At 51.9% G+C, this 20,050-nt stretch overlaps 2 protein-coding genes across 4 annotated transcripts in view; both read left to right on the top strand.

The window, feature by feature from the left end:
- The first annotated feature begins 201 nt into the window (after window positions 1-201).
- On the top strand, window positions 202-2,645 carry TP53RK (TP53 regulating kinase). Its single transcript, XM_039249366.1, has 2 exons — window positions 202-512; window positions 2,056-2,645. Exons 1-2 carry the CDS (start codon window positions 227-229, stop codon window positions 2,439-2,441), a joined length of 672 nt encoding a protein of 223 aa, XP_039105297.1. The 5' UTR covers window positions 202-226; the 3' UTR covers window positions 2,442-2,645.
- A 14,422-nt stretch (window positions 2,646-17,067) lies between these two features.
- The window catches only part of SLC13A3 (solute carrier family 13 member 3), a 75,693-nt gene continuing 72,710 nt past the window's right edge, over window positions 17,068-20,050 (top strand). For all 3 annotated transcript variants that reach the window (XM_039249385.1, XM_039249384.1, XM_039249386.1), the window contains exon 1: window positions 17,068-17,207. In XM_039249385.1, coding sequence (XP_039105316.1) covers window positions 17,097-17,207 — 111 coding nt within the window. In that variant the 5' untranslated portion in view covers window positions 17,068-17,096. The remainder of the gene's footprint in view (window positions 17,208-20,050) is intronic.

The raw sequence follows: 20,050 nt of genomic DNA, 5'->3' as shown, positions 1-20,050 counted from the left end.
GGAGGCTCACTGCGCGCGCTTCAGGAGAGAGTCCGGGAGGCCGAAGAGCTGCTTACCGAGAGCGGCCGAGGGCTGACGGAGACAGCCGAAGACGAGGGAGGCGGGGCCACCTCCGCCGGCCGGAGCGTGGCCGAAGAGGGCCGCCGGCTTACGGGACTGGCCGAGAGGCGCCGGCAGTTTCCGGAAAGAGCCGACGGGCTCCGAGCGGCGGCGCCGGGGCGCAGTCATGGCGGCCGCCTGCTCCGCGGCGGCGGCCGCGCGGGGCGAGGGTGCGTCGCCGGAGGCCGAGGCGCTGGCCGCGGCCCGGGAGCGGAGCAGCCGCTTCCTGAGCGGCCTGGAGCTGGTGAAGCAGGGCGCCGAGGCGCGCGTGTTCCGCGGCCGCTTCCAGGGCCGCGCGGCCATGGTGAAGCACCGCTTCCCCAAGGGCTACCGGCACCCGGCCCTGGAAGCGCGGCTCGGCCGGCGGCGGACGGTGCAGGAGGCCCGGGCGCTGCTCCGCTGCCGCCGCGCAGGTGAGGCGGCCCGACCCGGGGCCCTGGGAGGCCTGGCGCCGCGGGCGAGGGTCCCCTGAGCGCCGCGCCCCGCTTAGCCTCTCCCTTTGCACCTTCTGCGGGAACTTCTGGTGGGAAACGGCACCCGTTCATCCCTGTCTTCATTCGTTCTTAAAGGAGCCGCTTTGGCCTTGCACCCGCGACGGGCATGTGTCGCGGACCCATTGCTCCTGGTTCAGTTCCCGGCTCTAACTGTGGCTCGACGCCGAGCATGCTGTTTGACTGTCCCGAGCCTCGGTTTCCCCATTTGTACCATCTCAGTGTTCGATCGTTACCTTTACATTCATTACTTTTAAGAAGAGGGCGCCACTACAAATACTTGCTGGGGAGGCTTTTCGGGTTCAAATCCCGCCACCCTTGCTTTAAATGTAGCCTTGCAACGGATGATTTACGCTCAGTTTCCTACCTGTAGAGGGAAGTCTTAGTATGTTTGAGTGTGTGATTGGTACGTAGCACTCGGTAAGTTTTAGACTCCCAGAAATTGTTAATTTACTTTTTCATTTCACCCTCATCCCGCCACCAGGTACCCCTTGCCCTCATGAGAAACTGAGGCTCAGGCAGGAGAAGTAACTCGCCCACGGTGACACAGCTAGTGAGTGACCCAGCCAGGCCCTGACTCAGGAACATGGGCTTTTCACTTTCACACATCTTTTCTTTTGTTAATAGGTTGCTTTACCCCGGACACTGCTAGGTGCTGGGTGCTAGGTGCTGGATGCTAGGTGCTGGGGGCGGGCGGGACTCAGCAGCACATAAGCTGACAGACCTCTTGCCCTTGCTTGGCTGTCATGAAGCTATTTGTGTGTTCCCGTCTTCTGTGTTCATCTGCTCTAGCATGTAAGGTCCACTAAGCAGGGACATTGACTACTTTCTTCTCTGCCTGTCCCCACTGATAAGTCTCCTGCATCTAGAAAAGAGTCCTGGGCCTGATTGTCATTCAGGAAACATTCATTGAAACTCGAATTCAGTGAATTCCTATTGGAGGTATCAGGTCTTCTGTTACAGAAATAGAAACAGAGGCTTGGAGAATTGATGTGACTTTTAGGTTATAAAACTAGTAAGGAGTCAAACCAGGATTTGAACCTGGCCTTTGCGACTACTAAGACGAATCTCTGAGCCAGCACACTGCTTGGCCTGTTTGTGTCCAGGTCGGGTGAAACTGCTCTGACTGGGTGATGCTCACCCTTCTGGCTCTTTGTTTCATTTTGTTTTTAGGGAGTAAGCACGACAAATGCAATCCAGTCATAAAGGGTGGAAAGGAGGAGGGGGTTTTCCCACTACGGGACTCAGCTGTGGGGTGGCTGAAGGCACAGCCCTCCAGGGCACAATCGGGGGAAATTTCCAGATGCGTTACACTGTACTATTTTTCAGTATTCTTAAATCTTTTCTCTTTTTTTCTTCCTGAATAAGCAGATATGCATCGTGAAAGCCTGGCTCCGTCTTTTGAAAATTAAGCTCAACATTAAGAAAAAATCTAATCCCATAACCATTTGCATCTTGATTGCAGGGATAGCTGTGCCAGTTGTCTTTTTCGTCGACTATGCTTCTAACTGCTTATACATGGAAGAGATCGAAGGTTCTGTGACTGTCCGAGATTATATTCAGTCCACTATGGAGACTGAGAAAACGCCCCAAAGTCTCCTGGGCTTAGCCAAGACAGTCGGGCAGGTTTTGGCTCGAATGCACGACGAAGACCTCATTCACGGTGATCTCACCACCTCAAACATGCTGCTCAAACCCCCTGTGGAACAGCTGAACATCGTGCTCATAGACTTTGGGCTGAGTTTCGTTTCAGCGCTTCCGGAAGATAAGGGCGTTGACCTTTACGTGCTAGAGAAGGCCTTCCTCAGCACCCATCCCAACACCGAGGCTGTGTTTGAAGCCTTCTTGTAGAGCTACTCCACCTTCTCCAAAAAGTCCAAGCCGGTGCTGAAAAAGCTCGATGAAGTGCGTCTGAGAGGAAGAAAGAGGTCCATGGTCGGGTAGCCGAGTCTGTCTGCCAAGTACCGATGTTTAGGCCATTTATGTCAAAGGGAATTTGCAGGAAGGGCCCGAACATGAGATTAGACCTAAATAAAGGTGTTGAGATTCTTTTAAGGGCTGGCTGTGATCGTGCTTGTTAAGCGTCGTTATCACCTGCGGCTGGCTACCACTTCCTGCAACAGAAGACAAGTCATAGGCAGAACTGGGTATTTAACAGAACTCTAGAACAGGCCTCCTCTTCAGCTGTGCCGCGTGTACGTTGGGTACTTGGGCACAGCACCGCAGAACGTTGAACCACGCGATGAGAACATTACTCTTTGGTCTTTTTTTTTTTTTTTAATGTTTTATTTACTCCTGAGAGAGAGAGAGAGAGTGTGAGCAGGGGAGGGGCAGAGAGAGAGGGAGACACAGAATCTGAAACTGGCTTCAGGCTCTGAGCTGTCAGCACAGAGCCCGACGGGGGACCCAAACCCACAAACTGTGAGATCATGACCTGAGCCAGAGTTGGGCGCTTAACCAACTGAGCCACCCAGGCGCCCTGACTCTTCAGTCTTCTGGGTGAGGTGAGGACAGAGTCTCAGCTGGTGACAAATGTCTTTATCAGCCTGCTACTCCAGCCTTCTGTTGCTGTTGTGTACATATTCCACTTGAAACCAATGTAATGGGATGCAGCCAGCATTTTAAAAATGAACTAGAGGGGCGCCTGGGGGGCTCAGTCGGTTAAGTGTCAGACTTCGGCTCAGGTCATAATCTCACGGTCTGTGAGTTTGAGCCGCGTGTCAGGCTCCGGGCTGACAGCTCAGAGCCTTGGGCCTGCTTCAGATTCTGTGTCTCCCTCTCTCTCTGCCCCTCGTCTGCTTGTGCTCTGTCTCTCGGAAATAAACATGTAAAAAATAAAAACGAAGTAGAATCATAGGCTAGAAAATATCAGAGTGCCTTACATGTAAGTATTGTTTAATAAAACTTGTTTCAAATATATGTATAGACGAAGGTATCTACTGGATTTTGATGTAAGATATATTTCCTTTTGAGGGTCATGGCAGAAAAGATGACAAATACTGCGTAACTCCAGTTAGTCTAGTTTAAAAAAAATGCAGGCTCGGGGCACCTGGGGGACTCAGTCGGTTGAGTGTCAGACTTCTCAGGTCATGATCTCACAGTTCATGAATTTGAGCCCCGCGTCGGGCTCTGTGCTGACTGCTTGCAGCCTGGAGCCTGCTTCGGATTCTGTGTCTCCCTCTCTCCCTGCCCCTACTCTGCCTGTGCTCTTTCTCCATCTCTCAAAAATAAATAAATGTTAAAAAATTTTAAAAAAAAACAAAATAAGCTCATAGCTTTCAGGGAACTGGAATTCACGTAATTTTATGCACTGTTGTTTTTACTTTTGTTGCTCTGTATTTTCATGGGTACCCTTCTAACCAACAGGTGAATGATCTAAGGTTGCTTTTAGTTTATAGGGGCAAAAAAAGGTGAGTTGATCTATATCACAGATGGTAAGCACATAGAACAAAAGAAGTGAAATGACGTGGGAATGACTATAGTTTGATGAAGCCCGATTTAAGGGAAGGGCAGGAAAGCTGAGCTAAGGTGCAAAATGCCACTAATTCGCTTGCACCTAAAACCCTCCCCAGCCTCAGTTTCTTCCCCAGAGACGTGTGTCTGTGGGAAGGGAGGTATAATAAAGTACCTTTCCTCCTTGTCCGCACCAGCTCATATTTTGAGTGCCTTCTCCGTGCCGGCTTTCACACTGGGTACCGGGTACCTGGAGTGAGCATTGCCGTGGGTCCCGGACTGTGTGTTTCACTCACCACCGTCAGCCCTGTGCCTGTGGCGCGTTCCCAGGGAGGGATGATCACTTCCCTTCCTGGGTCCTGGTGACCTGTTGGAAGGAGAGTTAATACCGTTGCCTGCTCATCGCTCGTCAGAAACTGTCCCGGGGGTGTTCATATTGGATCTAAAACAACTCTCAGGTATTGTCCCCAGTTTGTAGATGGAGAAATGGGCCCCCAAAGGGGGGAACTTGTCCAAGATGTCACAGGTAGCAAGGGATACTGTTACCTGGGTCCAAGCCCTGGTCCTTCCGCTGATTGTATAAGAAACCAAGATGCTGGAAAGGATACATTTTTGATATATCTTGACATTGTGTAACATTATTTTCAAAGAATTTCAAGGGCCACGGGGCAATAATTTTTTCAAGGAATATGTTCAACATGACCGAGCTGTCTGCCTCCCAGTGAGAACGACTGGCGGGCTCGCTGTGGGCCGGGCCCTGGAGATGCTGAGGGGACAGAAGGCTGTCCTTCCTCTCCTGGGAAACAATGTCGTTGGAACTGGTATGTGAAGGAGAAACAGGGGGCCCCTAGGTGGCTCAGTCAGTTGAGCGTCTGACTTCCGCTCAGGTCATGATCTCACGGTTCACAAGTTGGAGCCCCGCGTTGGGCTCTGTGCTGACAGCTCTGAACATGGAGCCTGCTTCAGACTCTGTGTCTCCCACTCTCTGCCCTTACCCTGCTCACGTTCTGTCTCAATAAACATTAAAAAAAAAAAAAAGATCTGGGGCAGGGGGGGGGGTGGGTGTGGAGCATGTCCCAGGCCAAAACCCCATCAGGGGCAAAGTTGGTGAAGGAGGAGCATCTGTGGGCGGCAAGGCCAGGGTGGCCGGTTTGCAGCGAGCAGAGCAGAGGAGGAGCAGGGCATGAGATCAGAGAGGTGGGTAAGGACCAGCTCGGGCCGGGCCTTGTAACAATCCTGGGGTTTGTTCTCAATGCAACTCAGGGTTTTGAACAGGGAGACGTCTCATTTAGATTTTGAAAGGATCACATTGGTAGAAAATGGGGTAAAGGGGGCCTAGAGGGGAAAGGAAAAGGCTTCACAAGTGGCCAGGGCAGCAATAGCAGTAGCCTGGGGTGGAGTGTGCAGTGACCCACCCCTACCCCCACTCCACCCCCACTCCCCATTGGTGTGTGTGACACGGTGGCCGGAGCAGCGGGGGCAGCGGCAGCAGCAGCAGGGAAGCCACACCAACCTTTGCAGGCACTGAGGGAGAGGGAGACCCTGCAGCAACCACAAGTGTTCCCGGGAGAAGTGTCCATCTATGTGCTCAGCCCGTGTTCCTCGAAGAGCTGCGGATTCCGTCCCGAGTTCAGCGTCTCCCAAAGGACTAAACAACCCTCTGCAATCCCAGCTTCCTCCAAGTCGACGTGGGGACAGCTGGCCCTCTGCAGCCGGGAACTGATGGCACTAGCAGCTCTGTGTGAATAACCACTGGAACCCTCCCAGATGGGGCTTAAAAAACGTCATTCTACAGATGACGAAAGATGCTCCACGATGCCAAGTATCATGTCTTAGGGTCACACAATTGGCAGAGCTGGGATTCAAACCTACGTTTTTAGCAGCAGCTGTTCACTGTCGAGCAGTTACTAAGTTCTTTGTGTGCATTAACCTATTTTACAGAGGAGGCGATTGAAGCACTGAGAAATTGAGCCTCGCCCAAGGTCACACAGCTAGTAAGTGGCAGAGCTGGGGAAATGTGATGTGATACTGAGGTGCGTCCAACACTGAAAAGGACACATGCCCACATCTTCTAGAACATTAAAAAGAGCTCTTGTGGGGCGCCTGGGTGGCTCAGTGGGTTAAGCATCTGACTTCGGCTCGGGTCATGATCTCACGGTTCGTGTGTTCGAGCCCCGTGTCGGGCTCTGCACCGACAGCTCAGAGCCTGGAGCCTACTTTGGGTTGTGTGTGTCTCTCTCTCTGCCTCTCCTCTGTTCATACTCTCTCTCTCTCTCTCAAAAAGTAAATAAAAACATTTAAAAATTTTTTAAAAGAGCTCTCGTGACTGGCCCATGGGCCACAGAATGGAGTCACCTACGCTGGGCACAGTGAATACTTCTTATGTAGGCGAGCTGACCACGCTCACAGCGGGTGCCGGGCGAGGGGATCCGGGCACACCTGCACTCGTGAAGGGCTGTGCGTGTAATCTCAGGTGTGGCCCAGAAAGGAAACCCGGTTCTAAAAAAAATGTGTTGACAAAACCAGGCAGGCAGCTTGCGGGCCATCCTTTGCCAAGTTGAGTTTTTAAAATATTGCATTAAAATATTTGTCTTGATTACTGAGATTTTAGGTGTCCCCTTGAATCAGCGCCCTAGCGAGAGCCTCACTCACCCCATCCTGGTCCTCACCCCGCTGCCACTGTCCGCTAGCAGCCCTGGCTGTGGGAGCCCAGCGGACAGGGCCCTGGGAACTTGCTCCTTGTGTCCTGAATGCAGAGGACCCAATTCCCCTTCCCTGAGCCCAGACGAGTGGCCGTCTTTGCCAGTAGAGGTCGCAAGTTACCGTCATCATCTGTGCAGAGAAGCTTCCTTCCCCTTCCTTCTTCTTCCCTTCCTCTTCTTTCTCCCTTCCCTCCCTCCCCCTCATTTCTTTTCTTCTTCCCTCTTTTCTTCCTACCTCCCTACCTTGAACTTGGCTCATTTATCCACTCAACACCTAAGCGTCCCTATATGGCGAGCAGTGTGCAAATCACTCAGGCTATAGTGAGCGAAGACTGCGATGTCTGGGTTCCTCCTGCCTTAATTTGGTCATGCATTCTCTCCCTTCTTTGCTCGCTCATTCACTGGGTATTTACTGAGCACTAGGCCTCTGTCTGGCTCTGTGCTGGATCCCAAAGAAGCTACGGGGATGAGAAAGCCCAGCCGCCACCTGGAGCCCCTCGCCCTCTCCCCACGCTGCTGCGGTCAGTGGTTTCCCCACTGTGCTCCTCTGTTTCCGCCCTGCCCACCCCACCCCCGCCCCATGTTCTTCCCCACTCAGCAGCCAGAGGCACCCGTGTAAAGCCAGCTTCTGCCACTTCTGACCAGAACCTTGATGGCTTCCCGTCCCAGGCCTCCTTGCTTACTGGCTGCATGATGAGGGTCCCCTCACCGCAGCGCTCTGAGCCTCAGCGTCCTCATCTGTAAGATGGACTGACAGTGGTGCCTACCTCGTGGAGCTGGTGTGAGCGCTTTCAGGGGTCGGATGCCCAGGAAGCAGACTCTGAGATGCGGTGTGGCTCAGTGGATGTTTACCGAGGCGTACCCTCAGGGGCCGCCCTCCACGGAAGGGAAGGGGAGAAGGCAGCCGAGGGCAGGGGGAGAGTGGGAGCTAAAGGCAGGCCCAACAGCAGCCTCGGCTGACCCCGTGGGGAGGGAGCTCCTTGCCTACCGTGGCCCCGCAGGGATGCCCCAAGCTGGGCTGAGATGAACAGGCCCTCATAATCCCACATCACAGAGTCATCGGCAGGCCAGCCCCGGAAGGACACGAGTGTGGGGGAGGCTGCCCGCTGATGGCTGCCCCCTGACCACACTTCCTGCATTTGGGACAATCGGCCTTTCCTCCAAGGGGATCTGGGTTGCACATCAATGCCCACAGCGAGCATCAGTGAAATAATGCATGTAGGGTGCGTGGTACATTGTAACCACTGGCAATAGTTATTGTTATACAACAAGTTCCCAGGTGACCAGGGACTGGAGGCTACTGTTCTGAGAACCCTCGCCCTAAAGAAAATCAAGGTGTTCATGAGAAGGGCAGGAAATAGATGCTGAGAAGACAGAAACACTAGTTATTCACTAGACCCATTTTATGGAGGAGGAAGCTGAGTCTCAGAGATGCTAAGCGACTTGTCTAGTCATCAGCCTGTAAATGACAGAGAGTGTGCCGGGCACTGTCTGTCGCCTACCAAGAGCCACACTCTTTATTCCTTTTGGGCAGAGCCTCTGTTCGTCCTGGTGTTTATTAGGTGAGAATGGGTTCATCTCAGGGAAGGTCAGACTGGTCCCTGATCTACAGGTGGGCGGGTGATCCTTCCTGGCCAATAAGCCAGAAAAGCGGATCTGCGGAAGCTGCTTCTGGGGAAGATTTTCTTTCTTATGGAAAACCAGACGGTTGTGAGAATTCTCTCCATGCTCGGACTCCAACACACCCGCATCAGCAATTCCTGCCTTTAAGTGCAGCGGTGATAAGTGGAGTTTCAGCAGCCATTTTGAGACCAGGAGGCTGATGGTAAAGCACCAGTGAGGGGAAGACAAAGGAGTGAAGACCAGGCAGGGTGTGAGTCTGTCCTTAGCGACGCCAGAACTCGAGACCTCTTTTCCCTGACTTATCACTTGGATAAGTAAACATCTTCAAAGCTGAAGCTGCTTTAGGCAGGTTTTCTATCACTTGAAGTGAAGACCCTTCTAACCAGAACGGATACAGATCCCCACGTCCTTGAGCCGTGCTTGTTCACTGACCGCTTGCTGCCTTCCCGGGTCGGGTTGGCATACTGGGCGGGACAGGCCTCTCGCCTGAGATCAAGGTGAAGGAGCAACGGCAGGCAGTTTCCAGCCCCTTCTCTTCCAGGGCTGGAAGGTGAGAGCACCAGACTGAGATTCTGAGCAAGACCTGAGGTGCCGGCACCTTCCTCTGTGTGCCTGGCCCCTCCTGCTGTTACTTTACCCCGCCTGCCACGCTGTTCTCACAACAGACGCTCCTGCTGCTAGCTCAGGGGTCTTTGTACTTGCTGTTCCCTAGGCCTGCAACACTGTTCCCCGCAGACCTTTAGGTGGCTTTCTCTCTCACTTCCTTTAGGTCTCTGCCAGATACCACTGTCAGAGGTCCCCTAGGAGCACCCCCTCTAAAAGGTGATCCCCCATCCCCAGCCCTCCCTGTCCGTCCCCAGCTCCATTTCCATGCCATCCGTGAGCACCTGCTATCTTTCAGAGTCACCTGCTCATTTGCATCCTGCTCCCTCCGTGGGCAGGGGGCCCGGTTGTCCACTGCTCCAGCCGTGGTTTCTGTAATGGTGCCTGGAAGGGAGTAAGTCCTCCGTAAACATTCACCGATTCGAACTGAATTCCCTCGTGCACACGTGTAGCCTGCTTGTGGCAAAGAAAATCAGGGAGCCACGTGAGCCTTCCTTCCACCCCCCCCCACCACCTCACCCCCACATGCCAACTACCCACAGTCTTCCCTGCTGGAGGCAAAGCAGAGTATGCTCCTGGCCTGCGGCTCAGAACAGAAAACATTCAGAACCCTGGGGTTTGGTGCTGATCAAAGCGCCCTCGTGTTTGTAAACCGTCACTCTCTGCCCAGGATACAGAAGGTTAGGGGGCGGCCCGGAACCTGGCCAGGGGCCCCCGGGCCTGCCCCTTCCCCAGAGTGAGGAAAGGCCCCCAGGGCCTAGCTGCCTGAACCCAGCCAGGGAGCTAAAAGGGGCAGCGAATCCTGATCGCAGCCTGAGGCCCACCTGCCGGCCCTTGGCTTCAAAGCAAATATTACCCTTGGAGCTAGAGGCCTGACCAAAATGTCATGCTGAAAGATGCTGATGGTGGCCCTGCTCCACGGGGGGGGAGGCAGGAGGGAGGGCTCTGAGTGCTTCCCTTCCATGGAGGGGGGTGGAAAGCTGGTGCCAACACTCCCTACATACTCTCCCCTCCCCCAGCTTTATCTTTCTTCACAGCGCTAAGCACTACGGGACATGGGATATATTTCACTCACTTAACTTATTACGGAGCAAATAAAAGGGACAGTCTGTGAGACCAGAGACCTTCATCCTGTTTGGTCACTACTGGAGCCCCAACGCCCAGAATGACACCTGGTATACAGTAGGTGCTCCATCAATACTTGTGAATGTGAGCTGCCTGGGTGGCTCAGTCCCTTAAGCATCTGACTCTTGATTTCAGCTCAGGCCATGATCTCACGGTTTCTTGGGTTTGAGCCCCACATCGGGCTCTATGATGGCAGGGTGGAGCCTGCTTGAGATTCTCTTTCCTTCTCTCTCTCTCTCTCTCTCTCCCCCCTCCCCTCCCCCACTCAAACTCTGTCTCCAAATAAATAAGTTAACTTAAAAAGAATAGTTGTAAGTGATAGTCATGATTTTGGTTGATGTTCACCTTAATAAAGTACAACGATTTACAACACGTTCCATTTTTCAGTACTTACCGAACCTCTGCTGTATTCCAGGTGCTGTTCCAGGCACTGAGGGTGTGGTGAGGAATAATGTGGACTCCTTGTTCTCAGGAGTTTAATCGAGTGGGGAGTGGTTTCAAACGCTGAGTCATGCTGTGAAGGAAAGCCCTTGGGGCAGACTTGATACAGTGTGTGATGTAGAGTTGAGGAAGGTTACATTTCAGTAGGATTAGGTGGTTGGGGGGGGGGGGGTCCTTGGAGGAGGTGACGTTTGAGTGAAGACCTGAGTGAGAAGGAAGCAGCCACTGAGGGGGGGGGGGGGGGGGGGGGGGGGGGGGGGGGGGGGGGGGGGGCGTCCAGGCAGAGGGAGCAGTCCATGCGAAGAACTTGACAAGTTCAAGGAGCAGAAAGGAGGTCAATGAGGGTGGCATGCAGTGGTTGAGGGGAAAGCAGGTAGGACATCGGGTCCAAGAGCGAGGCATGGCTCGGTCATCCAAGTCAGTGCCCAGCTCAGCGCGTGGCACACAGCAAGCCCTGAAGAGCTGGGCTGGTGGCTGTAATCAGTATGTACGCACGTCACATAGATGGTTATTTTCCTGTTAGAAATGGGGAGGGGCAGTGGCGGTGTGTATCATTGGAATTTCAGCTCTGCCATACACTAGCCATGTGACCGCGAGCAAATGTCTTAATCTCTCTGAGCCTCAGTTTCCATCTAACAGACACGCCTAGGAGAGAATGAAAATAAATGGTAGTCACACCATCCACCAACTGTGGGACTTGTTCAAGAATTCTCCCACATTAGGTGGCACCTGGGTGGCTCAGTTGGTTAAACATCTGTCTTTGGCTCAGGTCATGGTCTCGCGGTTTGTGAGTTCGAGCCCCACGTGGGGCTCTGGGCTGACAGCTCAGAGCCTGGAGCCTGCTTCGGAGTCTGTGTCTCCCTCTCTCTCTGCCCCTCCCTGCCTCCTCTCTCTCTCTTAAAAATAAATAATAAATTAAAAACTTAAAAAAAAAAAAGAATTTCCTCCCACATTCTACTTCTTTCGCAGCGTAAAGGGGGAAGAAACAAAGAAAGGGAGTGCCTGGATCCAGCCTTGGAGCCCATGCAGGGGCTAAGGTCCAAGCCATCCAATGAGGGGCCTCGTGCTGTGTGGCCTCTCCTTCCCAGTAGAAGCTCTTCTTAGAGGACTCAGCCTATTCAAGTCCTGGTCAGTCTCTGCCACCAGCTTCCTCTGTGAGCTTGGCCACTTCTTCTGTGACTCTACCCCCACTTGCTCATGCTGGCTGAGAAAAAGAATAGTGGTTATCGATTGCCGTGTAACAAATTGCTCCAAAACTTAATGACGTAAACTCACTGTTTGTTGTGCTCATGGATCCGGTGGGTCAGAACTTTGGACAGGGCAGCGTGGGGATGTCTGCTTTCTGTTCCACCACGTCTGGGACATCAGCTGAAAGATTCAAAGGCTGGGGGCTGGGATCACCCGGAGGCTCCTGCGCTCACAGGCCCGTTACTTGTTGCTGGCTGCTCATTAGAAGCCTTGCTCTCTCTCTGTGGTCTTCCTGCTTGGTCTAGTTTGAAATTCAAATATGATGGCCGGTTTCAAGGATGAGAGTCCCAAGAGCGAGGGAAGCAAGCAGAGGCTGTACCCCCGTTGTGGCCTCGGAGATCACATTGCATCAGTTCTGCCGTGTCCTATGGGTTGGCTCGGTGCAAGCCCGCACCCGCTTTCGAGAGGTGGGAACATGGACCGCCGAGCCTCAGTGGAAAGAGTGTCAATCATGCTGAAGAGGAGCAGACGGGAAGCACATGTAGGATGGAAGAGAGAGATGGGTGCCATCCTGGGAAAGTAAAATCTGCCACAAGCTAAATGATAATCGCTGTTGTCGCCTGCTGAGCGCTGACTATGTGCAGCTACCGCACCACGGCCTTGCTTATGAATTCTGCCAATGTCCTTGTGAGCCACGTACCATTTCAGACAAGGAAACAGGCCCATAGGAGTTAAAGCTCTTGTCTAGGGTTGCATAAGAGGTGAGCGGTACAGCTGGAATTTGAACATAGCTTTGTCTCATGCAGGGCGACAGACTCAGAAGGGAATGCAAACAGATTACTGTACAGATTAAATGATTAAATGAGTTAAAATATGTAAAGTGCTAAAAACAGTGCCTGGCACAAAGTGAGTACAGTATAGTGCCATTATTATTATTATTATTATTATTATTATTATTAATTCCATTTAAGCCACTGGATTGAAACTTCTGCCCTAATACTAAGTAGTTACTGTCCTTTTAATCTCTTAGCTCCCTCCAGAACAAGGGGGCCAGTCCAGGGGTCCTGGCTGCGATATACCCTGGTCCCAACCGCCTCCACCCAGGCTTTGGGGAGCCGACCACGGTTTCTATGATGTCAGCTGGACTGAGTCCCCAGGAGTGGTTTTTCGGGACTGAGAACTGTGTCCTCCTGTACCGGCTGTGAATGTCCAGAGCATTCCCCGCAGGGCCTCACCCTCCACCCGAGGTTGTCTGACACTAACCTGGCTGGAACCTTTGATGAAGCCGGCTCTCGGGCTGCCTCAAGGTCAGGTACGCGATCTGAAAGGACGTGAGGGAAAGTTTCATCACAGCCAGCAAAGGGTCCATTGGGAAATAACTTGGCCTAAGGGCTTACGGGAAGTATGGCAGCGTGTGACCCACATAGCAAGGGGCGCTGCCCCTCTTTCTGGTCCACATCACTATCTTTTAATGAAAAGCATTTACATTTTATTTATTTTTTATTTGTTTATTTAGAGAGAGAGACAGCACGAATGGGGAGAGGGCCAGAGAAGGAGAGAGAGAGAGAGAGAGAGAGAGAGAGACTTAAGCAGTCTCCATGCTCCATGCAGAGCCCAAAGTAGGCTTCGAGCCCATGACCCTCAGATCATGACCTTAGCAGAAATCAAGAGCGGGACATTCAACTGACTGAGTCACCCAGGCGCCCCAAACCATTTAAATTTTAAGTGAAAAGGATGCTCATTAGAATGGCCGTAATAACAATAAAAAAAAAAAAAAAACTTGGTTAATAATAAGTGTTGGCAAAGATGTGGCAAATTTAGAACCCTCCTCCATTCTTCATGAGAACTGTAAAAGTATGGACTCTTGGGGAAATGGTCCAGTAATTCTTCAAAAGGTTAAATATAGAGTTAACAAGTGACTCAGCAATTCTACTCCTAGGTGTGGACCCAAGGGAATGGAAAACATGCCCGTACAAAAATACATACAGGAATGTTCGCAGCTGCAATTACTCGTAAGAGCCAAAAAACGGAAACAACTCAAATGCCCACCAGCTGATGACTGGATAAATAAAATGTGGTTATTCATACCATGGAATATTATTTGCTCATAAAAAGGAGTAAAGCACTGATCCGACACACTAAGTCAAAGAAGGCAAACACAAAGGACCATGTATTGTATGAATCCATTTACGTGAATTGTCCAGAACAGGCAAATCTCTCCAGATAGAAAGTAGATTCATGGGACATTGGGGTGACTGTTAATGGGTATGGGGTTTCTTTTGGGGGTGATGAAATTCTCTGCAATTGACTGTAGTCACGAGTGCATGTGTGAGTATACTAAACACCATTGAACTGAGCACTTTGGTTGGGGGAGCTGTATGCTATTAAGTTGTTATTTTAAAAATGAGGGGCTCCTGGGTGGCTCAGTCAGTTGAGTGTCTGACTTCGGCTTAGGTCATGACCTCACAGTCTGTGAGTTCGAGCCCTCTTTGCTGACAGCTCAGAGCCTGGAGCCTGCTTCAGATTCTGTGTCTCCCTCTCTCTCTGCCCCTCCCCCGCTCACACTCTGTGTGTGTCTCTCTCTCAAAAATAAATAAACATTTAAAAATTTTTTAAAAATTAAAAAAAAATGAGAACAGAACCTGCCCCTTTGCCTAAATCCCTACAGTGGCTGCCTTGTCATCTCAGCGCAGGTTTACCAGCCTTCTAGGCTTTCTAGACCCCTTGTCTAGCTGCTGGCCATCCTTCTGACCACACCTCTGCATCTGGGTTCTGGATCATTCTAAGTCACATGGTTTATTCCTGCCTCGGAGCCATGACACTCGGCTTTTCCTTCTTCCTGGAATGCTCTCATTTCGCTCCAGTAAATATGGTGCCGATTGTGATTACTGAATTGTACAAGAGATGAATGTTTCTAAGATACTGATGTATTGTTTTCCAAAGTGGTCAGATAAGTGATCATGTCCCATAGGCATCTGCGAGACTTCCGGTTGCCTAGAGTCCTGCCCACACTTCATGTTAGCATCTGTTTAACTTTGCTATTCCAGTGGGTTTATATCACACTGAGCTTCCAGTTTGTATTTCCCTGATGACTTGTAATGCCGAGTGTCTTTGTATGTGCTGAACGGCTACCTGGCTATTTGTATGTCTTTCTTTCTTCTTCTTTTTTGTTTTTTTTGGTGATATGTCTTCAAATATCTTGCCTATTTTGAAGTTGGTCTGTTTGAGTTCGGATTGTTGAGTTGTAATAGATTTTAGAATAGAGGTACACGTTCTTTGTCAGATACAGTTTTGAAAATATTTTTCCCAGATTATATGAAATTTATATTTCAAATGCTCATCTTAGGAAAGGGGAAAGGTATACAATAAATGATTTCTAGCTTAAGAAGCTAGAAAAAAAAAAGAGAGAGAGAGAGAGAGAGAGAGAGGAGAGACGAGCCCAAACTAAGTAGAAAGGAGGAAATAATAAAATGAGAAGAGAAGGGCTTCCACTTCTGGGGAGACAGTGTAGACCTAGTTCTTTCTATCCCTCCTGCTGCTTACAGTGGGAACCCTGTAGAGCACACATGAGACAAACAAGAATACTTTAGAGAGTGGAGAGATGAAGGCAGGGACTTGGGACCCCAGGAACCACCTGGCGGTGGGTTTTCTTTTTGGCGACTCTGTCTCAGACTTGGAAGAAGCAGGCAACTTGGCAACACCAGCAGAAGCTGCTAAGCCCTGATGGAAGCTGCACTCTGTGGCCAAAGGTCCAGGAAAGATCAGCCAAGTGAGACCATTTTTAGACAAAACGGACTCTACTCCAGCTGCACACCATGGAAAAAAATGTGACCTCGCTCCCGGCAGCATAGGCTGAGCGAGGAGCCCTGACTTCCATCCTCATCAGGCTACTGTGTGCCCGCTTCCTTCCCAGGGTGGTGTCAGGGGCAGTGGAGGAGGGGGCTGGGACTTTTGTGCTCCCGGGCTAGTAAGTAAGGACCCTCCTCTCCGGGTACCCTATAGCCGTGTTTGCTGGTTTTGTTGAAAGGACGGAAAGAGAAGCGATAGCCGGGGAGGAAATACCTGCAAGACACGTATGGTCCCTAGCATATATAAATCACTCTCGAACCTTCATAGCTTAAGGCAAACAGTCCAGTTAGATCGGGAGCCAGCAGCGGGAAAAGAGGATTTCTCAAAGAGGGCGTGCAAGTTTAAAAAATAAGCACAGGAAAAGATGTTAAACCTCTTCAATCACGAGGAAAACACAAGCTAAAACCACCACGAGATATGGCGACACCTCTATCAAAATGGCTAAAATACAAAACAGGGACCACACCAAATGCTGGCAAAGATGTGGAGAAAGTGGATCACTTATTGCCAGTGGAAATGTAAAATGGTGCCAACGCTCTGGAAAATAGTTTAGCAGTTTCTTTAAAAAAAAAAAAAAAAAAAAACTAAGGGGGCGCCTGGGTGGCTTAGTCGGTTAAGCGTCCGACTTTTCGCTTAGGTCATGATCTCGCGGTTTGTGGGTTCGAGCCCCGCGTTGGGCTCTGTGCTGACTGCCGGTTCAGAGCCTGGAGCCTGTTTCAGCCTGTGACTCCCTCTCTCTCTGACCCTCCCCTGCTCACACTGTCTCTCTCTCTCTCCTAGAAATAAATAAAAATATTAAAAAAAATTTAAAAAAAATAAAAAAAAAAAAAACAACTAAGGATTCAGCTACCATATCACTCAGCAGTTGCACTCCTGCGCCTTTATCCGGGAGGAAGAAAGAGATTCCTCCAAGCTCCCATCTACAGATGGGTCACCCACCCTGGGAGAGAGTAGAAAGTAAATCCACAGCAGGTTGATCAACAGGTGCGCGCTCGCTCTGTGCTGGGCATTGAGCTAAGCATCAGAGGGTCATCTCACTTAACCTTCCCCACGGACCTCTTGTTTGGTGGAGACCATGATCATCATCGCCCCCACTTTCTGGATGAGTAAACTGAGGCTCCAAGGCCGCTGCTCAAGGCCAGACAGCTAGAATGTGCAGAGCGAGGAGGATTCGAACCCAGGGGAATGAGACCAAGCGCTTTATTCCTCACATGGTCATTACCGCCTGGTCGTATAGAAAGAGAAGCGAGGAAAGGTTCGGTGGCCGCAGGTTAGACCCGAGGTCGCCCTGCCTCGAGGGCTGGAGTCCGCCTGCCAGGTCTGGCGCCTAACTGCCCTTGAATTTGCCGGGCCTCCCGCCCCCAGTGCCGGGGGGCGCAGGCACCACCCCGCCGGAGCGGGGGCAGGGCGGGCCCCCGGCGCAGTCCCCTCCCCGGGCCCTCCCCCGGGCTTTAAGCCGGCGCGGGGGAGCGCGGCGCGGGCAGTCCCGGGCCGGCTGTGTCTCCGCCCGGCGATCGCGCAGATGGCGGCGCTGGCGACCGTGGCCAAGAAGGTGTGGAGCGCGCGGCGGCTGCTGGTGCTGCTCTTCGCGCCGCTCGCGCTGCTGCCGGTGGTCTTCGCCCTCCCGCCCCAGGTAACGCCGCGTCCGCAGGGGCCCCGCCGAGGGCCCAGCCGCGCCGGTTCCACCAGCTCGCCCCCATCGACCCTTCCCCGCCCCCCCTCCCCACCCCCGGGCCCTGCCTCCAGCCCTTTCCCTGCCGCTTCTTGGGGTCCGGCGCAGCCTTCGGGATGGTCTCCCTTCCACGGGAGCGAGTTCTCTGCTGGGCTCTGTGTTGGGGCGAACGTTCCCCTCGTTGATCACAATGAGCTGTGAAGGAACGCCGAGCCGTAGGGCCTGGGGCCAGTCACTTCCCTCCTCTGGGCCTCGCTGTACTTCTTGCGGCATACGTTAAAGAGCGCCATCTATGTAAACCTCTCCGCGCTGAGCCTGGGACGCAGCAAGTGCCCCCGACCACCCGCGGGTCATCCCAGGCCCCTCACCTGATGGGAGCAGCCAAGGTGTGAAGGGCCCTGTGCCGGGGCCAGGCGCGGTGCTAAGCCTTAAGCGCGTCATTTTATGTAATCCTTTTCGGTGACCCCCCCCCCCCCGATCCTTTTGGTGACCCTAGGAGGGTGACGATTATTTATGTTATTTTCTAGAGAAGGAAAGCGAGGTCAGATCAAGTGACTTGCTCAGAATCACACAGCAAGCCGCTGGGCAGGGATCCATTCCCGGGCTTGTCAGAAGCCACAGCTCTCAAAGAAAGTAAGCCTTCGACCAAAGGCTGCGGGTGGAGGTCAGGAATGTCACGAGGAAAGTCGACACCAGTGGGGGCTGGGTGAAGACGGTGTGGCAGGTCCCTGTTGCGTCTGTCACTGGTACCCAGCCCTTGTGGGGCATCATGGGAAGGCATAGGACAAGGCTCCTACCTCCATTCTAGAAGTTGCTTCACTGTCTCTCAATGTGATGTTAAATGTTCATAAAAAAAAATAAATAAATAAAAGCAGAGAGAGTGTGATTTAGTTCTACATTACCTAGCACCCCCCGGCAGAGGCCAGAGGAGCTGGGAGAGGTATTCAGAGAGGGCTGCCTGGAGGAAGGGGCCCTCCTTGGGCACAGGGAGAGAGGAGGTGATACCAGCTGGTGCCGAAGAGACCCAGAGCTAATGTACAAACAAGTTCTTTAGTGTGGAATTACCTCAACTCTTAGACTTTTTGGACACGGAAGAAAGAAAAGCAACGAATGCCGGAATAAGGATGAGGTCACTTTCAAAAACCATCCCATTCCCAGCCAGGTGCCGACCTCAGGACCTCGGACCAACTTCCTTTCTTCTTGGGGGTCTCACTTTCCTAGTCTGTAAAACGGGGCCATCAGGGTGCTGGCTTCTGAGAATTGATGTGAAAGGTTGAGCGAGGAGGTTGCCTCACTTGATGGAGCCTTCTCAGGGGAACGTGGCTGGGTCTGTGATGTCCCCAGCGGAGCCGCAGGGAAGAAAAGACAAAACACACAGGGTCAGGGGGCTCTGCAATCTTCTCTCTGCTCTGCCCTCTAGCAATATCTGTGAGCTCCGGGGCAGATTCAAAGGTTGTGGGGCCAGAAGCAAACAGTATTTGACAAGTGCCTTTTAAGAAAAACTACACAGGTAGCAACACGGATGGACCTTGAGGGTGTTATGCTGAGCGAAATAAGTCAGGCAGAGAGGGACAGATACCATATGTTTGCACGTATAGGTGGATTAGGAGAAACTTAACGGAGGACCGTGGGGGAGAAGAAGGGGGGAAACAGAGGGGGAGAAGGAGGGAGGCAAACCATGAGAGACTCTTGAGTGCCGAGAACAAACTGAGGACTGCTGGGTATAGGGGGGAGGGGAAGGGGGGTGATGGGCATGGAGGAGGGCACTTGTGGGCATGAGCACTGGGTGTTATATGGAAACCAACTTGACAATAAACTATTAAAAAAGAAGAAAAGAAAAATGACACAGATTTACACAAAGAGAATTCAGTATACGGCTTGGGGGGGGGGGGCTCTAAACCTTAAACTTCATAAGCTTCATGGTGAATGTGCTTCCCTGTGAATCCTCACGTGCCCAGGGGGAGAGCGTTCCCTGTAGCCTTCTGCAGGGTGGTAAGCCTGATAAGGAAGGTGTTTTATTGAATGCTTAGTTCTTAGTACGAGCCAAGCACCGTGTCAAGGGCTTCTCAGGGATCGTCCTCTGTAAATGCACACACCTGGGGAAACACCTACTTTTAGCATCCCTACTGATCAGTTGAGGGAATGGACGTCCGCAAGGTTAGGTGACCTGCCCAAGGTCACACAGCCTGTATAGAGCCAGGGGAGCTGGGAGAGGTATTCCGAGAGGGCTGCCTGGAGGAAGGGGCAGTCATCATTGCACTGTATACTCTTTCCTCAGTTAAAATTGAACAAGAACCTTTCCTGTTCCCTGCAGATCCTGGCGGGGATGCTTTGGGTGACCCTAGATGTCACTGCCTCTTTAAGTGGCTGATAAATGAAGGCCTCCTCCCAGGAGGCAGGTCTGGCTTTTGGGGGGATCTTAGCCTCCCTCAAAAATTTGTATCAGCATACTCAAAGCCTCACCCCAGATAATGATATATATATCATTATTTTATTCTTGGGTAGTTGGATACTGGTAACTGACATGCTTCTAAGTCTGCTGTGCCAAGCGAATTACAGCATCCTTAGAGAACATTGAACAGACAACATTGCTGATTTTATTGATCTGGGACAGACATTTAAAGCAAAGAGTGGGTGTGCTATGCAAACACGGCTTCCAGACAATTTCTGTAGTAATCTTAACCAGTTTCAACCCTGGGCTAACTTCCCCAAACAAAGCTTTGGCAGGGGGTTGGCGGGGAAGGCTAACAAAAACTTTATGTTTGCTGTGCAAATGCGGCTTGGAGGCAAGTATCCTGAGTGTC

Source organism: Hyaena hyaena, unplaced genomic scaffold (genome assembly GCF_003009895.1).
Source record: "Hyaena hyaena isolate Hyena2069 unplaced genomic scaffold, ASM300989v1 scaffold_335, whole genome shotgun sequence".
Taxonomy (NCBI): Eukaryota; Metazoa; Chordata; class Mammalia; order Carnivora; family Hyaenidae; genus Hyaena; species Hyaena hyaena.
This window is presented reverse-complemented; position numbering and strand designations above follow the sequence as displayed.

Excerpts from the sequence above, each read along its gene's own strand:
- TP53RK (XM_039249366.1), top strand. The coding sequence starts at position 227 with ATGGCGGCCGCCTGCTCCGCGGCGGCGGCCGCGCGGGGCGAGGGTGCG. Across the intron at positions 513-2,055 it reads GCTCCGCTGCCGCCGCGCAG|GGATAGCTGTGCCAGTTGTC; the intron begins GTGAGGCGGCCC and ends TCTTGATTGCAG.